General features: G+C 69.9%; 2 protein-coding genes across 3 annotated transcripts; both read right to left on the bottom strand.

Annotated features, from left to right (window-relative positions):
• Positions 1-1,604: 1,604 nt before the first annotated feature.
• Positions 1,605-6,069, bottom strand: HPX (hemopexin). Its single transcript, XM_065648407.1, has 10 exons — positions 6,005-6,069; positions 5,713-5,786; positions 5,476-5,556; positions 4,894-5,048; positions 4,480-4,633; positions 4,097-4,309; positions 3,545-3,652; positions 3,006-3,136; positions 2,000-2,144; positions 1,605-1,879 (listed from the first exon to the last, which is right to left on the bottom strand). The coding sequence occupies exons 1-10, from the start codon at positions 6,067-6,069 to the stop codon at positions 1,653-1,655; spliced, it is 1,353 nt and encodes a 450-aa protein (XP_065504479.1). The 3' UTR covers positions 1,605-1,652.
• Positions 6,070-7,646: 1,577 nt separating this feature from the next.
• On the bottom strand, positions 7,647-17,052 carry TRIM3 (tripartite motif containing 3). Of its 2 annotated transcripts, XM_065640760.1 has the most exons (12): positions 17,034-17,052; positions 15,472-15,623; positions 13,809-14,040; positions 13,180-13,331; positions 12,934-13,114; positions 11,511-12,234; positions 10,858-10,961; positions 10,622-10,789; positions 10,390-10,558; positions 9,651-9,721; positions 9,302-9,442; positions 7,647-8,405 (listed from the first exon to the last, which is right to left on the bottom strand). In XM_065640760.1, the coding sequence occupies exons 2-12, from the start codon at positions 15,600-15,602 to the stop codon at positions 8,253-8,255; spliced, it is 2,226 nt and encodes a 741-aa protein (XP_065496832.1). In that variant the 5' UTR covers positions 15,603-15,623; positions 17,034-17,052; the 3' UTR covers positions 7,647-8,252. The 2 variants fall into 2 exon arrangements, with proteins under 2 accessions (XP_065496832.1, XP_065496825.1); XM_065640753.1 differs by lacking the exon at positions 17,034-17,052 and having other exon boundaries at positions 15,472-15,642.
• Positions 17,053-20,894: the final 3,842 nt, after the last annotated feature.

Raw genomic sequence — 20,894 nt, 5'->3', positions numbered from 1 at the left:
CAGCCCAATACAGCCCAGCACAGCCCAGTACAGTCCAGTACAGACCAGTCCAGACCATTCCAGACTAGTCCAGCCCAGCACAGACCAGTACAGCCCAGCACAGACCAGTACAGCCCAGTACAGACCAATACAGCCCAGTGCAGCCCAGTCCAGACCAGTCCAGACCAGTGCAGCTCAGTCCAGACCAGTCCAGACCAGTACAGCCCAGTGCAGCCCAGCACAGAGGAGTGCGGACCAGTGCAGCCCAGTAGAGACCAGTGCAACCCAGTACAGCCCAGCACAGCCCAGCACAGACCAGTACAGCCCAGCACAGCCCAGTACAGCCCAGCACAGCCCAGCACAGCCCAGCACAGACCAGGGCAGACCAGTGCAGGCCATCACAGACCAGTGCAGACCAGTACAGCCCAGCACAGACCAGTATAGCCCAGCACAGACCAGTACAGCCCAGCACAGACCAGTGCAGACCTGTCCAGCCCAGATCAGCCCAGTACAGACAAATCCAGCTCAGCACAGCCCAGTATAGCCCAGTGCAGCCCAGTACAGACCAGTGCAGCCTAGCACAGCCCAGCACAGCCTAGCACAGCCCAGCACAGCCCAGTACAGCCCAGCGCAGGCCATGGCAGACCAGTACAGGCCAGTGCAGACCTGTCCATCCCAGATCAGCCCAGTCCAGCCCAGTGCAGGCCAGTCCAGCCTAGTACAGCCCAGCACAGCCCAGTACAGCCCAGGAGAGACCAGCGCAGACCAGTCCAGCCCAGCGCAGCCGAGTGCAGCCCATCACAGCCCAGTGCAGACCAGTAGAGACCAGTCCAGCCCAGCGTAGCCCAGTACAGCTCAGCACAGCCCAGTAGAGACCAGTGCAGCGCAGTACAGCACAGCACAACCCAGTGCAGCCCAGTACAGCCCAGCAGAGACCAGTGCAGCCCAGTAGAGCCCATTGCAGCCCAGCACAGCCCATTGCAGCCCAGCACAGCCCAGTAGAGACCAGTGCAGCCCAGTACAGCACAGCACAGCGCTGTACAGTCCAGTACAGCCCAGTAGAGACCAGTGCAGCCCAGTACAGCCCAGCACAGACCAGCGCAGACCAGTGCAGACCAGTGCAGCCCAGCACAGCCCAGTAGAGACCTGTGCAGCCCAGCACAGCCCAGGGTAGCCCAGCACAGCCCAGCAGAGCCCAGCACAGCTCAGTACAGCCCAGTCGAGACCAGTCCAGCCCAATCCAGGCCAGCGCAGCCCAGTGCAGCCCAGTCCAGCCCAGCTTAGCCCAGTCCAGCCCAGTTCAGCCCAGTGCAGCCTGGCACAGCCCCCATCCCCCAGTTTCACATCCCTTTGTGTCACAAACGGTGTCCCCTCCCCAGGACACTGGGCATCTGCACCCGCCAGCCCTGCACCACTGTGCCTGTGCACCTGTGTGGTGACACGGGGACAGGCAGGGATGGGGACAGGGATAGGCAGGGGACGGGGACGGGCAGGGATGGGGACAGCGCAGGGATGGGGACAGCGCCGTGTCGCCGCGACCACCGCATCCTGCCTGCGCCCCCAGGCAGATCGGGGCCGTCCCGGGTCTCTCGGCTTCTATCGTGTTTGTTGCGTTTATCGTTTCTGTTGTGTTTATGGTGTTTATTGTGGGCTGGCGTCCCGCCCCGCTGCGGTCACTGCGGGCACTGGAAGAAGCGCTCCGCGATGCGCCGGGGGGGCGCGGGCTGCCGGGCCGCCAGCAGCTGGGCCGGCCCGGGGTACTGGTGCAAACTGGGCCCGCGGAACAGGACCACGCCGTCGCGCGTGCACATGGCGCCGTCCACGCCGTCGTGGGGCAGCGGCACCGGGTCCCCCACGCGCCGGGGGGTCTGCGACAGGTCCACGGGCTGGATGCGGTCACCTGCGGGACGGGACGGGACGGCACTGTCACCCCCCGGCACAGAGCCGGCACAGAGCCGGCGCCAGGGGGTCCCACCCGGGGTCCCACCCGGCCCAGCCCCGGCCCCCGCGGGGGTCCCACCTGTGATGACGTAGAGCTCCGCGGAGCCGGGGCAGGTGAAGGCGGCGTCGGCGCGGGGAACCCCCAGCTCCTCCAGCAGCGGCCGCGGGTATCCCTGGACCCGCCGGTGATCCCGGTCCGACAGGAACACGGACACCTGCGAGCCCTGGGGACAGCGGGCGGTGCGACACGGCGGAGGGACACGGCGGGCGGAGACGGGGACGGGGACGGGCGGGGACAGGGACAGGCAGGGACAGGCTGGGGCTGCCCCAGGCTCAGGGTGCGTTTTGGGGCTTCCCAGGGGCTCCGGGCGGGGAAGGGGAGGGCCGAGGGGGATCCCACGGGAGGTTTGGTACGAGGACAGCACAGCCCTGGGGACGCGGCCCCGTAACCACAGCCCCACAGCCCGGCTGCCCCGCGGGGGAGACGCCTCTGTGCCCCGGTCCCGGGGGTGACACCCCTGTGCCCCGGTTTTGGGGGTGACATCCCCTGTGCGCCGGTCCCGGGGGTGACACCCCTGTGCCCCGGTTTTGGGGGTGACATCCCCTGTGCGCCGGTCCCGGGGGTGACATCCCTGTGCCCCGGTTTTGGGGGTGACATCCCCTGTGCGCCGGTCCCGGGGGTGACATCCCTGTGCCCCGGTTTTGGGGGTGACATCCCCTGTGCGCCGGTCCCGGGGGTGACATCCCCTGTGCGCCGGTCCCGGGGGTGACATCCCTGTGCCCCGGTTTTGGGGGTGACATCCCCTGTGCCCCGGTCCCGGGGGTGACATCCCCTGTGCGCCGGTCCCGGGGGTGACATCCCTGTGCCCCGGTTTTGGGGGTGACATCCCCTGTGCCCCGGTCCCGGGGGTGACATCCCTGTGCCCTGGTGCCAGGTTCCAGGTGCCTGAACTGCCCTGGGGCATCTTACCGGTGGGGCAGCGAGACAGGGAGAGGGGCAGGACCCACAGGGGAATGGGACGGCGAGGGGAGACGGATGGGGATGGGGACAGGGACAGGGATGGGGACGGGGATGTGGGTCATACCTGGATCAGGTAGATGCGTCCGTCCCAGGCAAAGGCGGCGTCCACCGGTCCCTCCAGCCCCGGCCATATCTGTCCCACGGGCCAGGGGTGGTGTCCGTCCTGCCACGAGTCCAGGCGGAACGACAGATTCCCTGCGGGCGGCAGCGGTGGCCTCGACCCATAGACCTGCCCCATGGAGCTGCCCCATGGAGCTGCCCCACGGACCTGCCCCGTGGACTTGCCCCACAGACCTGCCCCATGGACCTGACCCACAGACCTGCTCCATGGACCTGCCCCGGGGACCTCACCCACGGACCTGCCCCACAGACCTTCCCCACAGCACTGCCCCATGGACCTGCCCCACAGCACTGCCCCACAGCCACAACAGCAGCTCCCACCCCACAGCCCCACAGCACAGCCGGCCCCACACTCCAAGGCCCCATGGAGTGGCTGGGTACACTGTCCTGCAGCCTCATGGCCACCAGTACTGCCATTGTCACAGCCCCAGCACTGTCACATCCCCAGCAGTGTCACTGTCACAGCCCAGCCCCGTCCCTCACCGCGGAAGGCGAACACGCGTCCGGTGTCGTCAGACAGCAGGGCCTGGAACGGCATCTCGCTGCACCGGTCACCGGCATCACCCCATGAGGCGTTTCCCTGACCGTGACCTGGGACAGCCACAGCAATGGCAGTGGGGATGGGGACAGGGACACCAGGGACAGGGCAGGGACAGGGACAGGAACTTGGACAGCAGGGACAGGGCATGAACAGGGATAAGGACAGGGATAGGACAGGGAAAGCAGGGACAGGGACAGAGACAGTAGGGACAGGGACAGAGACAGCAGGGACAAGGACAGCAGGGACAGGGACAGCAGGGACAGGGCATGAAAAGGGACAGGGACAGGACGGGGACAGGGCAGGGGCAGAGACACAGGATGGGCAGCAGAGGCAGCCCCCAGGGCAGCCTGGGAGATCTGGGGTCCCTCTGCTGCTGCGGGGCTGGTACCCCTGCTTGCCCCTGTCCCCAGGAGGGTCCCCATGGTGCAGGTTGGTCCCCAAGGTGTAGGTGTGTCCCCAGGCAGGTCCCCATGGTGTGTGTCCCCAGCGCTCACCCCGTCCCGGGCAGGGGATGAAATAGTCGCGCAGGTCACGGGGGTCCCGCAGGAGCAGGTCCCCAGTTCGGGGCTGGAAGCGCCGGAATTGGGTCCCGCGCAGGCAGTAGAACCAGCCCAGCCAGCGCAGGGCGGCGTCGCACGGGCCCAGTGCCGGCCACGCGCGCGGCTTCGTCACCCCCAGCGCCACGTTGAATGAGAACACGCGGTCCCCTGGGGGACAGTGACACCGCTGGCACTGCTGGCACTGCTGGCACTGCTGGCACTGCTGGCACTGCTGGCACTGCTGGCACTGCTGGCACCGCTCCCGGCACCTGGGCCCCACAGCACCCACAGCCCCCTGTGCCCCCAGCAGCCCCCGCTGTGCCCCCGTCCCCGCTCACCCTTGAAGAACAGGATGGTGTCCCCCCCGCAGTCCTCGGGGTGACACTCCACGGCAGCATCCAGCCCCCCGGGGACCCCGGGGAACTCGTCCTCAATGCGCCGGGGGAACCCGGGACGGAGCTGCCCCCCCGCGTAGGCCCAGACCTGCTCCCCCTGTGGAGACCCCGGGATGAGACCCACGGCTGAGACCCACGGACACCACGCGGGTGAGACCCACAGACACCCCATGGGGAACCCCCGCAACAAGACCCCCAAACCCCACCACGGCCTGGGAGCCCTGGACCCCGTGGACCTGCCTGGGGGTCTGGGGAGAGGAGGAGACCCCCGTTCCCAGGCAGATCCCCTGGACCCATGGCAGCAGGAGGACCCCACCCTGGGCCCCCACTCCCGCGCCCCCCACTTGCCCCCCGTGCCTGGAAGAGCAGGAGGCTCCGGTGCTCCTGGGGGCTGTGGGGCCGGTGCAGCCGCAGCGCAGCGTCCACGGGACCCCCCAGCTCAGGCCAGGACGTAGCAATGGGGCGGCTGTGGGGCCGGGGCCCTCTAAAGGAAACCTCCCAGACCTGATCACCTGGGCAGGAACAGTGGTTGGACCCACAGCACAGCCCCACGGTGCTGCCCCACACCCACCTCCCGCAGCCCCCCTGCCCCTCGATGTCCCCAGGGCCCATCCCCACCTTATCCAGCCCCCTGATCCCCCCCCGCCCCCATGAACCCATCTGCCCCCATCTCCCCGCAACCTCCCAGGACCAGACTCATCACCCACCATCTCCCCCAGACCCCATTTTCCTCCAGCGCCTCATGACCCCCATATCCATGCACCCCAGCACCATGTCGCCCCCATCCCCATGTCCCCCCACACCCATGTCCCACATCCCCATGTCCCCCACATCCCCTGTCCCCACATGTCCCCCCATGTCTCCCTGTGTCCCCTTTCCCCCCATGTCCCCCCCATCCCCTTGTGTCCCCCCGTGTCCCCTGTCCCCCCGTGTCCCCACCTCTGAACAGCAGCAGGGTCCCGTTCTCACTGAATGTGGCCGCATCGAAGCTGCCCCCATCCGCACAGAGCTGGGCCAGGTCTGGGGGGGGTCAGGATGGTGGGGACCCCCGGACAGCCCCGAAACAGCCCTCCCATCCCTCCCGCTGCCCCATGGCACCTGCCGTGCCCCACGGCACCTCTGTGCCCCCCCACACCCCGTTCCCCCTCCCACCCTCCCCCTCCCGTGAGCTCTCACCAGTGTCGTTGCCGGGGGGCTCAGCCCCATGGGGGTCTCCTGCTCCTCCGGCCCCCTCCGGTTTGCTGTGGGTCCTGGGGACGGGCAGCGCTGTGGGGTCACGGTGCAGCCCCGCAACTGCCATGTGTGCGCCCCACGTTGGCACTGATCCCCCCCAGCACTCCGTGCCCCATAGAGCCCCCTGCAGTCCCTGCCCCATAGACCCCCTGCAGCCTCTGCCCCATAGAGACCCCACGGACCCTGCCCCACACCCCCTGCCCCATAGAGCCCCCGCAGCCCCAGCTCTGCTCACAGGGGGTGGGCGCAGCCCAGGGCCAGGGCCCAGGCCAGGAAGAGCGCAGCCGTGGGGACCCCCATGGTGTGCAGGGGCTCCCGCTGCCCCCCGGCCCTATATGGGGCAGGAGGGGCCATTGCACAACTGCCCGCCCCATTGCTCAATCGCCCCACGCAACCTTCGCCCGGGGGGTGAGGGAACACGGCACCGGGACAGGACATGGCCCCCCCGCCATCACCCCCAAACCGGGTGGGGGTCGGGGGGCACAGCGGGGGGTGGGGGGGCACAGCGGGGTGCGAGAGGGATGGGGTTCACACCCCATGGGGTGACAGCGGAGGCTCAGCCCCTGATGCTGTGGGGCTGGGGATGGGGGTCAGATCCTGATGGGGCAGGGATGGGGGTGAGGGTCCCACTGCAATGGGGCCCCTCCTGGGGTCAGACCCCAACGCTGTGGGGCTGGAGGGGGTTCCCAGCTGGGGGGGTGCGGGGAGGCTCTGGCACCGTCCCCATCTCTTCCCAGCAATTCCACCCCAGCCCGGTGCTGGGAAGGGACTTGGCCCCACGTGGATGTTTGATCTGGCACCGGCTGCAGGCGGGGACGGGACAGCGGGGACAGGGACAGCGGGGACAGGGACAGGGGGGACAGGACAGCGGGGACAGGGACAGGAGGGACGGGACAGGGGGGACGGGACAGGGGGGACAGGAACAGGGGGGACAGGGACAGCTGGGACAGGGACAGGGGGGACAGGAACAGGGGGGACAGGGACAGCAGGGACGGGAACAGGGGGGACAGGGACAGGAGGGACGGGACAGGGGGGATGGGAACAGGAGGGATGGGAACAGGGGGGATGGGAACAAGTGGCACAGGACAGTGGGGACACGGGGACAGGTACAGGGGGGACAGGACAGCGGGGACAGGGATGGGGGGACAGCGGGACAGGGGGAACAGGGGCAGGGGGACAGTGGGGACAGGGACAGCGACAGGGGGGACAGCAAGGACAGCAGGGACAGGGACAGCAGGGACAGGGACGGGCAGAGGCCACTCGCCCGGCTCGGTGCCTGGGGCAGCCGGGAACACCGGGGGGGGCAGGTGCTGCCCCCATGGGGTGTGTGACCCGGGGACAGGGGGGCTGGAGGGGACACCCACACAAGGGGGACACAGCCCACAGCCACATGTCCCACGGGCCGGGGGGGCAGCCCCTGTGCGGGGAAAACTGACGTCCTGGGGTGCGGAGCGTGCAGGAAGGGGGGGCAGAGCCACTGCCCCCAGCCCAGTACAGACCAGTACGGCCCAGTCCGACCCCGTCCCCACTCCCAGTACAGCCCAGTCTGACCTGTCCCTGCGCCACGGGTCAGCGCCAGTGGGAGGTTGTGCCGGTGGTGCCGGTGCCAGGAGCTCCCGCTCTGCCCGGGGCTGCCGTGGAGCGAGGGTCCCACCGCGGGCTGGGGGTCCCACTGCCCCCAGGCTGCCCGGGGTTCCCGGCAGCACCAGCGGTGCCCGGCTCAGCTCCTCCTCCCCTGGAGCCCCCAGCCCACCCCTGGCACAGCTTTGCCCCGAACCCCCTGGTGACGCTGGTGACACCGGTGACGGTGCTGCTGGGGCAGTGCTGCTCTGTCCCCCGCGCTGTGGGGCTGGATGTGCCAGGGCCAGTTCTTCCAGAATATTTTATTTTGTACAGACTGTTTGTCAGCGTGCGGCAGCCCCACACCCGCCGTGGGGCAGGCAGGCGGCCCCACACCCCACACACCCGCCGTGGGGCAGGAAGGCGGCCCCACACCCCACACACCCGCCGTGGGGCAGGAAGGCGGCCCCACACCCCACACACCCGCCGTGGGGCAGGAAGGCGGCCCCACACCCCACACACCCGCCGTGGGGCAGGCACGCGTGGTGGCCCCACAGCCAGGGCTGGGGCCCAGGTGTGGGGCTGGCGGGGGGCAGCCCCTGGGGGTGGGGGCTCCGGGACCCACCGCCCCACAGCTGCCCCACAGCCGCCCCACAGACCCAGCCCTGCCTGGTGCCTCCCCCGGCCCCACGCGCTCCCATGTGCCATCGGGACCCCCGGCCGTGGGGCAGGAGGGGGGGCCGGACCCCCAGCATCCCCCCCCACCATCCCCATCCTCGCCCCCGCGCTGGCCCGGCCGCCCCCCGGATAAAGTGCACGTGAAGGCCGGGGCGGCTCTGGGGGGCAGGGACGCCGTGGGGCAGGGATGCTGTAGGGCAGGGTGTCCGTGGGGCAGCCCCCCGGGCGCCCCCTCCCTCCCGCCCCTACTGCAGGTAGCGATAGGCCTTGAAGCAATGGTTGCCCGAGTCGGCCACCACCACGTGTCCGTCCGAGGTGAGCGCCAGGCCCTGCGGCCCGTACAGCGGGTCGGCCGCCGTGTTGATGTAGGACAGGAACGAGCCCGAGCTGTCGAACACCTGTGGGACAGCAGCACAGTGTCCCTGTGTCCCTGTCTCCTCATGTCCCCGTGTCCTCATGTTCCCGTGTACCCATGTCCCTGTGTCCTCACGTCCCCGTGTCCCCATGTTCCCGTGTCCCCATGTCCCTGTCTCCTCATGTTCCCGTGTACCCATGTCCCTGTGTCCTCATGTCCCCATGTCCCCATGTTCCCGTGTCCCCATGTCCCTGTCTCCTCATGTCCCTGTGTCCTCATGTCCCCGTGTCCCCATGTCCCTGTGTCCCCGTGTCCCCATGTCCCCGTGTCCCCGTGTCCCCATGTCCCTGTGTCCTCATGTCCCCATGTCCCCATGTTCCCGTGTCCCCATGTCCCTGTCTCCTCATGTCCCCGTGTCCTCATGTCCCCGTGTCCCCATGTCCCTGTGTCCTCATGTTCCCGTGTCCCCGTGTCCCCATGTTCCTGTGTCCCCATGTCCCTGTGTCCTCATGTCCCCGTGTCCCCATGTCCCCGTGTCCCCATGTCCCTGTGTCCTCATGTCCCCATGTTCCCGTGTCCCCATGTCCCTGTGTCCCTGCAGCTACCACCTGCTGCTGCCCCTGCCTGGGCACCGTGAGTCCCCCCTGCCCCAATGGCCCCCAGGGTGACAGGACCCTGTCCCCAGGGTGCTGAGCCCCCTGTCCCTGCCAGTCCCTGTCCACACCCCTGCAGCGGGACAGGGACAGGATGGGGCTGGGGTGGGGACAGGGACGGGACGGGCTGGGGACAGGGACAGGACAGGGGCAGGAGGGGGAGGGCACTGTGCCAGCCCAGCACCCCAGGGCTGGGCAGCACGGGGGGCACAGGGGGGGCACAAGGGTCCCATATGCTGGTGTCCCCAGTGTCCCCCAGTCCCTGGTGTCTCCCTGTCCCCAGTACCTGGATGCGGCTGTTGCCCCAGTCGGCCACGATGATGTTGCCGTTGGTGTCCACGGCCACGCCGGTGGGCGCGTTGAACTGCCCGTTCCCCTCCCCGTGCGACCCGAACTTGAACAGGAACTCACCGTCCGCGCTGTACACCTGGGGTCAGCGGGTCAGTGGGGTCAGCACGGGGTCAGCGGGGTCAGTATGGGGTCAGCATGGGGTCAGTGGGGTCAGCACAGGGTCAGCGGGGTCAGCATGGGGTCAGGGCGAGGCCACCACGGGGTCAGTGCAGGGCCACCACGGGGTCAGCGGGGTCACCACTGGGTCAGCGGGGTCACCACAGGGGCCACCCCCCCATACGCACCTTCACGGAGTGGTTGTGGAAATCGGTCACCACGATCTCGTTCTTGTTGTTGACGGCCACGAAGTGGGGCCCTGGTGGGGAGCGGTCAGCGGGACGGGACCCCGGGACGGGGGACACCCCGGGGCCACACGGGGGCGGCTCGGTGCCGCAGCAGCCGGTGAAGCGGCACTGGGGTTGGCCCCACAGCACCGAGAGACCCCAGACCCACGGGGACGGAACCTGGAACCCAGAGCCAGAACCACAGCCCAGAACCAGAACCCAGAACTCAGAACCAGAACATGAGCCCAGAACCCAGAACCACAGCCCAGAACTTGAATCAAGAACCCAGAGCTAGAACCTAGAACCAGGCCTGGAACCAAGAACTAGAACATGAGCCCATAACCCGAACCCAAAACCCAGACATGAGCCAGAACCCAAAGCCAGAACCCAGAGCTAGAACCTGGAACCCAGAACCAGAACGAGCCCAGAACCCAGAATCACAGCCTAGAACCCAAATCCATAACCCAAACCCAGAACTAAACCACCAGCCCAGAACCTGATTCCAGAACCCAAACCCAGAACCTAGAACCAACGCCCCGGCCTAGAACCCAGAAGTGGGACCAGACCCCACAACCAAAACCTGAGCCCAGAACTCGAACCAGAGCCCAGAGGCCAAACGCAGAACCCAGAACCCAAAACCCAAGCCCAGAACCAGACCCAGAGCCCAGAACCGCGGCCCGGAGCGCGGCCCAGCCGGTACCCGCGAACTGCCGCTCGGCCGTGCCGCGGCTGCCGAACTTGGCCACCATCTTGCCGCTGGGCTGGAAGATGAAGACGCAGCACGCCTTGTTGTCCACCACGATGATGTGCCCGTTGCGGTCCACGGCCACGCCCTTGGGGCCCATCAGCCGCCCCGCCCCGATCTTGGTCTGCGGGGCAGGGGTCAGCGCCGGGCGGAGCCGCCGCCCCCCCCCCCGCCCGCCCCCCCTCACCTTGAACTTGCCCTCGGGGGAGAAGATGCTGACCCAGCGGTTGTCGTAGTCGGCGATGATGATGTCCCCGTTCATGTCCACGGTGACGCCGGTCGGGCGCTGCAGCTGCCCGGGGGAGCGGCCGCGCACCCCGAACCGCAGCCGGAACTGCCCCTCGTTGGAGAACACCTGTGGGGCGGGGGGTCAGCGGGCGGGGGGCCGGGGCCGGGAGGGGGCCGGGCCGGGCCGGGTCCTACCTGCACGCACTGGTTATTGCTGTCGGCCACCACGATGCGGCCGCTGCTGGAGGTGGAGATGCCCTGCAGGTTGGTGAACTCGCCCTTCTCGCGGCCACGGCTTCCTGCGGCACAGCGGGGGGTGGGGGAGCCCCGCGACACCCAGGGACACCCCAGCACCACGGGGAGCCCCGGGGAGCCCCCACTGATCTGTGGAGCCCCCAAGAGGCCCCACTGCCCCAGGGAGCCCCCACAACCCCGGGGAGCCCCAGGGAATCCCCCCCGCCCTGAGGAGCCCCCACTGACCTGGGGAGCCCCGGGGAACCCCCACCACCTCAGGAAGCCTCAGGGAGCCCCCACTGACCTGAGGGGCCCCAGAGAGCCCCAGGGAGCCCCCACCACCCCGAGGACCCCCCACTTCTTTGGGGAGCCCCAGGAAGCCCCAGAGAGCCCCAGGGAACTCCCCACCACCCCAGGGAGCCCCCGCAACCCTGGGGGGCCACAAGGAGCCGCCCCCCACCCCAAGGAGCCCCCACTTCTTTGGGGATCCCCAGGAAGCCCCAGAGAGCCCCAGGGAAGCCCCACTGACCTGGGGAGCCCCAAGGAGCCCCAAGCATCCCCCAGCACCCCAGGGAGCCCCCACCGCCCCGTCCGGCCGCCCCGCCGTCGCTCACCCACGCGGAAGATGAGCTCGTCCTCGATGGGGTTCTCCTTCTTCTTGCCGCTGCTGTACATGCTGGACGGCCGCCGCACGGCCTTCTGCCGGATGTGCCCGCTGCTCGGGGACTTGACGCGGCGCTTGACGTCGTCGGGCGAGGGCGGCACGTCGGACGCCTTGACGGCGCGGACGCGGAAGGGGCTGCCGCGGATGGGCTGCCCGTACAGCAGGATGGACAGCTGGAAGTCGCCCTCGGCGCGCGGCGTGTAGAGCAGCTCGTAGGTGCCGTTCTTGTTGTCCTGCACCTCGGCCTCGGCCGCGCCGCCGTCCGGCCCCGTCACCTGGAAGCGCAGGCTGGCGCTGCCGCTGCGCACCAGCTCCCCGTCCTTGTCCTTGGTGGTGACGCTGAGCGAGGACGGCTGTCCCACCACGGCGTGCCGCAGCCCCTCGCCCGTGGCCACCGTCTTGTGCGCCGTGGCGCTGGTGGTGATCAGCACGCCCAGGTTGAGGATGGACTTGCGGACGCCCTCGGTCTCCACCACGTAGTCGAGCTGCGCGTTCTCGTGCGGGTGCTCGGGGAAGTCGCGGGCGGCCAGCTCGCTCAGCCGCTCGCTCATCTGCTTCTGCACCAGCAGCACCTCGCTGGCCGTGCCGTGGTGCAGCGCCTGCTCCGTGAACGCGCAGCTGCTCAGGATGCTCTCCTGGCCCTGCCGCAGCGCGTCCAGCTGTGCCTGCAGCACCTGCGGGGGGACATGTCACCCTCACCGCGGGGACAGAGCCCACCACAGGGACGGGACCCTGATCAGGGGGACAGACCTCACTGCGGGGATGGGACCCTGATCAGGGGGACAGACCCCACTGCAGGGATGGGACCCTGATCTTGGGACAGGACCCCTACTGCGGGGATGGGACCCTGACTATGAGGACAGACCCCCACCGTGGGGATGGGATCCTGATCGTGGGGACGGGACCCCCGCCACAGGTATGGGACCCTCACTGCTGGGATGTGACTCTCATCTGTGGGACGGGACCCTGACGACCAGGACAGGACCCTCATCGGTGGGATGGGACCCTCACTGCCAGGACAGACCCTCACCACTGGGATGGGACCCTGACCACCGGGACAGGACCGTTGCCAGCACGCAGACCCCAGCACAGCCCCATCAGACCCCGCAGGGCTGCACCAGGGGCATGGCAACAGGCAGGCATGGTGGCATGGGGACATGGGACATGGTGGCATGGGGACACAGTGCATGATGGCACAGGGACATGGTGCATGGTGACATGGGACACGGTGCATGAAGACATGGGACATGGTGCATGGTGGCTCAGGGACATGGTGGCATGGGGACACAGTGCACGGGGACATGGGACACGGTGCATGGTGGCATAGGGACACCACGCATGGGGACATGGGACACACGTCCTGGAGCCGTCACCTTCTGCTTGGCCCCACAGGTGGCCTCCAGGTCCCGCACCAGCAGCCCCCGGCGCTGCCGCAGCGCCGCCTCCAGCTCCTCAAAGGTGCTGCCGATCTCGGCCACCGCCTCGTCCTTGCGCTCGCCCAGCTGCCGGCTGATCTCCGACACCAGCGCGATGGCGGCCGCCAGCTGCGGGAGCCTGCGGGGGACACGGGTGGGCACGGGGCGGGCACGGCAGGGAGACCCCGGAGCCCCCGTCCGTACCTGCTCCTGACGGCGTCCAGCTGCTGCTGCAGGGCCGCCTTGTGCTGCTCCAGCACGTCGCGCAGCGGCACGGTGCGGTGCTCGCGGTGCTCCCCGGCCGTGCACTCGCGGCACATCGCCGTCTCGCACGGCTCGCAGTAGAACTCCATCACCTGCACCGGGCACGGGGCTGCCGGGAACCGGACCCGCGACCCCCGGGACCCCCAGTGCACCCAGGACCCCCTGTGCCCCTGGGATCCCCCCGGACCACGGGACCCCGCAGTGCACCCAGGACCCCCCAGGACCCCCCCGGACCACGGGACCCCAGTTTGCCTGCAGCCCTGCAGCCCCCCTGGATCGCCCTTGCCCCTGAGATTCCCAAATGCCCCTGGATCCCTGCAGCCCCCCCCAGATTCCTGCAGCCCACCCAGATCCCTGTAGCCCTCCTGGACCCCCACAGCCCCCCAGAGCCCTGCAGCCCCTCAGGTGCCCTGGAGTCCCCCCCGGATCCCTGCAGCCCTCCCAGGCCCTGTGGCTTTCCTGGAGCCCCACAAACCTCCTTGGACCCCCCCGGAACCTTGCAGCCCCCTCAGACCCCCAGAGTCCCCAGAGCCCTGCAGCCTCCCCGGACGCCCCCCGTCCCAGCCCACCTTGCCCTCGTGGTTGGGGCAGCACAGGGGCTGCCCGGTGACGGCGCTGAGCGGGTCGCAGCCGCGCGCGGGGTGGGGCCCGTCGGGCTCACGCTGCAGAACCTCCATGAGGTTGGTGATGAAGAAGTTGTTCTGCAGCGCGGCCACCCCGCGCTCGGGCAGGATGGACGTCTGGCGGCACACGGGGCACGACAGCGACAGGCTCTGCGGCGGGATGTAGTTCTGCAGACACCTGGGGACGGACACGGGTCAGCCCCGCGGGACGGACACACGGACGGGACGGGGAGCAAGCAGGAGCAGAGGGATGGATACACAGATGGGACGGGGAGCAGGCAGGAGCAGAGAGACAGACAGACGGATGGGAGAGATGGGGGTCCAGGCAGGAGCAGAGGGAGGCACTGGATGGGCAGCAGGACAGACAGACAGGAGGGATCAGGGTGTGTGGGACAGGAGCAGAGGGATGGGGCTGGAGGGGCAGACAGATGGCAGGACAGACGGACAGGAGGAGTGAGGGTGTGTGGGGCAGGAGCAGAGGGATGGCGCCAGAGAAGCAGACAGACAACAGGATGGATGGACAGACAGACAGGAGGGCTGCACTGGGGCACACTGGTGTGCAGGGCAGGAACAGCAGGACAGCGCTGGCAGGACAGATGGACAGCAGGACGGACAGACCAGAGGGCAACACCTCAGGGTGTGGGACGGCAGCAGAGGGATGGGGCTGCAGGAGCAGACAGACAGCAGGATGGACAGACAGACAAGAAGGCTGCGCTGTGGCACACCAGAGCGCGGGGGCCAGGGCGGACAGACGGCAGGACAGATGGACAGGAGGCTGCACCGTGGTGACTGGGCAGCCGCTGCCAGAGCCCGGAGGGGCGGACGGACAGAGGGGCAGACGGACAGCGGGGCAGACGGACAGAGGGGAGTGGCTGGGGGGGCGTTTTTGGGGGGTCGGGGCTGTGGGGCACAGAGAGAACAAACATCAGTAGAGCCCAGAGCCCAGGGACACGCTGCAGCCCCCCCGGACCCCAGAACCCCCAAACCCCAAAACACCCCGTGCTGTGGGGCAGGAGCAGCAGGACAGAGCAGGACGGGGACAGAGCGGGAGGGGGACGGAGCGGGATGGGGACTGAACAGGGATGGGTACAGAGCAGGATGGGGACGGAGCGGGATGGGGACGGAACAGGGATGGGGGTTCAGTGCGGATGCAGGAGGACACAGGGAGGCCCATGGGCACTTTGAGGACACAATGGGGGCACAGGCAGGCCCATGGGCACAGTGGGGGTGCAGTGGGGATGCAGGGGTGACTGCGGACACGGCAGGTCACGGGAGGGACACACCAGGGACACAGTGGGGATGCAGCATGGATGCGGCGGGGATACAGGCACAGAGGGACACAGCGGGGATGCAGCGGGTGCAGCAGGTGCAGTGTGTGCAGGGGATGTGGTGGGTGCAGGAGGTGCAGGGGTGTATGCAGGGGGTGCAGGGGGTGCAGGGGGTGCAGTGGGTGCAGGGATGCAATATGTGCGGAGGGTGCAGGGGTGCAGGGATGCAGTGGGTACAGAGGTGCAGTGTGTGCTGGGGGTGCAGAGGGTGCAGAGGTGTGTGCAGGGGGTGCAGGGGTGCAGGGGTGCAGGGGGGTGCGGGTGCCGTGGCGCAGCCCCACCTCTCGCAGAAGGTGTGCAGACACGGCAGCACCTTGGGGTTGCGGTACCGGTCCAGGCAGATGCTGCACACCAGGAACTGCTTGTCGATCTGCCGCACCACCGGGCTGGCGCTGGCCTCGCGCCGGGCCATGGCGGCGTCCCCGCGGTCAGCCTGCGGCAGCGGCATCAGCGCGGCCCCACGGCCCCGCAGGATCGGCCCCACAGCCCCGGCCCCACAGCCCCGCAGGATCGGGCCCCACGGCCCCGCAGGATCAGCCCCACAGCCCCGCAGGATCAGCCCCACGGCCCCGCAGGATCAGCCCCACAGCCCCGCAGGATCGGCCCCACAGCCCCGCAGGATCAGCCCCACGGCCCCGCAGGATCAGCCCCACAGCCCCGCAGGATCGGCCCCACGGCCCCGGCCCCACAGCCCCGCAGGATCGGGCCCCACGGCCCCGCAGGATCAGCCCCACAGCCCCGCAGGATCAGCCCCACGGCCCCGCAGGATCGGGCCCCACACGCTGGGCACGCAGGAGCCCCACAGCCCCCCACAGCCCTCGGCCCCACACGCTCGGGAGGGCACGTGGGGGACCCACGGCACCCGGACACCCCGCCCAGCCCCACACGACCCACGGCTCTGCCCCACGACCCAGTGCCGGGTCCGCGGCTCCTCACCCCATAGCGACGGGCCCGGCGCAGAGCCCCTGCCAGCCCCACAGCACCCACAGCACCCCCTGCCCCACAGCATCCCCTGCCCCACGGCACCCCTGCCCCACGGCACCCCCTGCCCCACGTCACCCCCGCCCCACGGCCCCCGCTGACCCCCCCATATCCTCTCGCACCCCCGGGACATCCTCCGCCCCACGGCCCCACAGCGGCCCGGCCCCCCCGGCCCCCGGTTCCCGGTCCCCGGTCCCGGCCCCGCTCACGGCGCTGCAGCGGCCCCCGCGCTCCGGGCCCGGCCCCGCCCCGGCCGCCATTGTGCGGCACCGCCCGCCGCAGCGCCGCCCGCCGGGCCCCGGACACGGGGGGACGCGGGGGGACACGGGACACGGCGGGTGACCGGGACACGGGGCACACGGCGGGCAGCGCCAGCCCCGGCCGGCGGAGCCGCTGCGGGTCCCCGCCGTGATGCTGCGGGCTCGGCCCGGCCCCGCATCCCGCCCCGCCATGTCCCTGTCCCCGTCCTGCCCGCGTCACCTCCCACGCCTCCTCGTCCCTGTCCCCCACCCCCGCTGGCCCTGTCCCCCCATCCCCCGTGTCCCCAGCCCCCACCCTTCTTGTCCCTGCCCCCCGTCCTTCCTCTCCCTGTTTCTCTCCCCCGTTGTCCCTGTCACCCCCATCCTCACTCTGTCACCCCCACCCCTCCTTGTCCCTGTCCCCCCACCCCCGCTGGCCCTGTCCCCCACCTCCCTTATCGCTGCCCCCCATCCTCTCCCTACAAATCCCCCCCAAACCATCCAAGGCCCCCACTCGCGACACAGACACCGCCCCCCCAAGCCCTTCCACACGCCGCGCCCGGTATATGTGTATGTCCCCCTTCCCACGCGTGACCCCCCCCCCCCCCACGCGTGCCACTCACCCCCCCCGCAGCCCCCTCCTCTCCGCGGGCCCCTTCCCCGCATCCTCGGCCCCGGTCCGGCGGCGGGGACTGCGCCAGGGGCGGGGGGGGGACGGCGCTGCCAGCCCGGACCGCACCACGGCGAGGGATGGGGGGGGACACGCGTGTCACCCCCACAAATTGCACGGGCCCCCTCCGCGGGTCCCCCGGCTGGGGGTGCGCAACGCGTCGCGGAGCGACGCGTTGCGCACCCCCAGCCGGGGGACCCGCGGAGGGGGCCCGTGGGAGAGCGGAGGGGGCCAGACCACACCGCACCCCCCCCGGCACGAATGGTCGGGTCCGGGCTGTGGCTCTGCAGTGGGGGGGGCTCCGGGCGCGCCCCCTCTGCATCCCCGGGGTACCCGGCTGTCGCCACGGCAACCGCATCCCGCATCCGTTTCAAAGTGGGGAGGGGGGTCCTGGGTGGCAGAGCCCCCCCCCCCCCCCAAATATGGGGCGGGGAGGGGGGGCGTGTTGTGTGTCTCCTCCTTCAATGGACTATGGGGAAAATCGCGGGGGGATGAGGTGTCTGGATGTGGTTTATCAAGGGCAACGAGAACAAGAGCCCACCGGGGTGGGTTGAAACGAGAACTTCAGGCTGGACACCGGGGAAAGTTTTTTCCCTGCGAGGCCCACCCAGTATCGGAGCAGGTTGCCGATCCCTGGAGGTTTTCAGGATGCTACTGGATGAGCTGTGAGCAGCCTGGTCTGACCCGACAGCTGCCCCTGCTTCGAGCAGGAGGTTGGACCAGAGACTTCCCAAGGTCTCTGCGGTCTGAATTACCCCCCGACACAGCCATCCAGCTCTTGCACCCTTTCCCTAGCACAGGCTCCTGGACGCTGGTAAAGCAGCTTCCTCTGCTCTACCCAACTCTGCTCTGCTGCACCAGAGCTGCCCTTTGGCTCCTTGTCCAGCACTCAGTGTAACCTGTGCTATACGACCCCTTCTGAACTGTAGGGTCCCTGTCTCACGACTCACAGCAGCCCCGGATTTGCTGCAGCAAATCCAGCCAGTCCCAGCAACAGATGCTCCCTCTCCTCCCAGTAACACCCAGGCTAGTTCCCAATTCTTCCTCTGGACCCACGCACTCCTTTCCTGCGCCCATGGGGCCGGGCAAATGCCAGGCACTTGGGAGGGCTCCAGCACCACGGTCCCCAAATCCCTGTTCACCTTACAGGCAGAGGGCGGCAGGACCAGCTGGCTTTTCCTCACCTACCTGTGTCCCTACAAGAAGGCAGGAGCCTCACACCAAACCCAAGGCTTACAGCACCCTAGCACCCCTCCACATGCATATACCACCATCTATATCGTTCTGCAGCCCCCCCACTTCTGTGCATGACCCACAGCAGGGTCACAGCCTGCTGAGGGCCAGGGAGGGCACAGCACTGCGCTGGGGACATGAGGGGATGGGGAGCCCCGAGCAGTGGCCGGGCTGGGCCAGGGGGTGTCTGGGGGTGTCTGGGGGTGCCCGCCCGGGCCGAGCTCCCATGGGGGCCGCGGCAGCCAGGGCTCATGCTCCAGCTGCCTCCGCGCCGCCTGGCACGGGCAGCACCGGCCGGCAACAAAGGGCGCAGTGACGGGGCCGCTCGGGGGGGACAGGGTCACGAGCCGGCCTGGGCCAGTGGGCGGGGGACACGGTGCCGCGGTGGCCACGCAGGAGCCACGGCCACGGGGCCAGCACCGCGCTGTGTGTGCCCGGTGGAGGTGCCAGGTGCCACCTCGGCCTTGTGTGACAGCACCGTGGGGTGGTGGCTGTGCCAGAGCGTGGGCCCCCCCGGGGGGGCAGGAAGCCGTGGAAATTCTCAGCGTTTATTGTCACAACAAAGCAGAGGGGATGGGGACATAGGGGATAAAACGGAGCCCGCAGCCCCTCAGCTGGGGGGGGGCCCGTGCCCCCTCCCGCCCGCCAGGCGCCGGAGGAAGCCGAGCAGGGCCGAGCCGCCGGGGGGGGCGGCCGGGGGCGGCTGAGGGGGCTCCGGGTCCCCGCGGGTCCCTCTCCCCTGGAACAGGGCGGCCAGGCTGAAGGAGGGCGCGGGGCTGGCGGGGGCCGCGGCCCCGGCCAGGGGGGGCGGCTCGGGGGGGCCGGAGTCACAGGGCCCCCCGTGCCCGCAGCCCCCCGCCTCGGGCAGCTCCGGGGCCGTGTGCCGCCGCAGCAGCGCCCGGGGGGCTCCGGGCGGCCAGGGGGGGCCCTGCGGAGCGGGGGGCAGCCGGGGGCTCCCGGGGGAGCCGAGAGGCTCGGAGCTGGGCCGGGGGGCGCGGAGCCCGTGCCGGCCGGGCTGGGGGGTCAGCGGGAAGGGGCTGCGGGGCCGCGGGTCCCGGGGGGGCACGTCCCGCGCCGAACACGTGGCGATGGAGCGACGCTTCAGCCGCTCCTGCTCCAGCTGCTGCCGCCGGCGCTGCGCCTGCTCCCGGGCACGGTTCTCCTGCGGGGAGCGGGGTGGGGGAACGGGCTGGCGGAGCCCAAAGCGGCAGCGGCCCCGCGGGCTGTCAGAGCTGGTGCCGGTCCCACGGATGATGGGGTGCCGGGCCGGTACCCACGCGAGGTGGTACCCACGCGGGGCGGTGCCTGCGCGGGTTTCGGTACCTGCGCGGGTTTCGGTACCCACGCGGGGCGGTGCCTGCGCGGGTCGGTACCCACGCGGGGCGGTGCCCACGCGGAGCCGGTACCTGCGCGGCCGCCCGCAGCCGTCCCGCGAAGGCGTGCAGCACGGCGCACAGCTCCTGCAGCCCGCCGGGCGCCGCTTCCTCGCAGAAGAACTCGAGCGCGGCGGCGGCCGCCCGGTGCATCCGCTGCAGCGCGTCCCGCGCCCCGCGCAGCTGCTCCTCGGCCGCGCACAGGAACGGCTGCAGCTGCGGCCCCCCCGGGCCCCGCGCCCCCTCCAGCCGCCCCGACAGCCGCTGCAGCTCCGTCTCCACCTCCGACACCTCGATGCTGCGGAGACGCGCGCGTCACCCGTCCCGCACCGCCCGCTCTGCCCCCGCCGCGCCCGCAGCCGGGCCCCCGCCTGCCCGCCCCCGCCGTGGGGCAGGGTCCCCGCTGGGCCCGGGGGCGTGGGGACCCCCTCACCGCGCAGCCGGGCCCACGTGCGGCAGCTTGTCGGGGAACTCCAGGAGGTTCTTGTCCGCCCTGGCCGCCTCCTGCGGGTGAGAGGGGCAGCGAGTGGCCGGGGGGAGCAGCCCCGGGGCCCCCAGAGCCGCCTGCATGAGCTGGGGGACAGCAGAGGGGCTGGGGACAGCCCGGGGTGCGCGTTCCCGTGTCCCCGGCCAGACGTGCTGCGGGGGCACTGCCGGAGTGACTTGAAACAACAGCCGCACTGACCAGCAGGGACAAAACTGTCCCCGAAGGCACAGGGGGCTTTGGGAAGGGCTATGGCAGCGGTGACAGGGGGGTCCAGACCCAGTCAGGGAGGGACAAGCCAGTGCCGAGGACAGGAGGGACAGGGAGACAGGAGGGCAGGAGGGACGGGAGGACAGGAGGGACAGGAGGACGGGAGAGATGGGAGGACAGGAGGGACAGGAGGATAGGAGGGACAGGGGGACTGGAGGAACAGGAGGACAAGATGGGCAGGAGGACAGGAGGGCAGGAGGGATGGGGGACTGGAGGAACAGGAGGACAAGAGGGACAGGAGGGCAGGAGGGACAGGAGGGATGGGGGGACAGGAGGGACAGGGGGACAGGAGGACAGGAGGGCAGGAGGGACTAGAGGACAGGAGGGATGGGGGACTGGAGGAACAAGAGGACAAGAGGGACAGGACGGCAGGAGGGACATGAGGACAGGAGGGACATGAGGACAGGAGGGACAGGAGGACAAGAGGGACTAGAGGACAGGAGGGATGGGGGAC

The sequence above is a fragment of the Caloenas nicobarica genome, chromosome 1 (assembly GCF_036013445.1).
Source record: "Caloenas nicobarica isolate bCalNic1 chromosome 1, bCalNic1.hap1, whole genome shotgun sequence".
Classification (NCBI taxonomy): Eukaryota; Metazoa; Chordata; class Aves; order Columbiformes; family Columbidae; genus Caloenas; species Caloenas nicobarica.
Note: the sequence above shows the minus strand (reverse complement) of the source record. Positions and strands in the feature narration are given on the sequence as shown.

Bases quoted from the DNA above. Each gene is read 5' to 3' on its own strand.
- HPX (XM_065648407.1), bottom strand. From the start codon at position 6,069: ATGGGGGTCCCCACGGCTGCGCTCTTCCTGGCCTGGGCCCTGGCCCTG. The intron at 4,310-4,479 runs GTGAGCGGGGAC...ACTGTCCCCCAG, and splicing joins CACCATCCTGTTCTTCAAGG to GGGACCGCGTGTTCTCATTC. The intron at 3,653-4,096 runs GTGAGCGCTGGG...TGGCTGTCCCAG, and splicing joins CATCCCCTGCCCGGGACGGG to GTCACGGTCAGGGAAACGCC.
- TRIM3 (XM_065640753.1), bottom strand. From the start codon at position 15,638: ATGCCGCTGCCGCAGGCTGACCGCGGGGACGCCGCCATGGCCCGGCGC. The intron at 10,559-10,621 runs GTGAGGGGGGGC...CCTGCCCCGCAG, and splicing joins CCCCCGAGGGCAAGTTCAAG to ACCAAGATCGGGGCGGGGCG. The intron at 9,443-9,650 runs GTGCGTATGGGG...CGCTGACCCCAG, and splicing joins TCCACAACCACTCCGTGAAG to GTGTACAGCGCGGACGGTGA.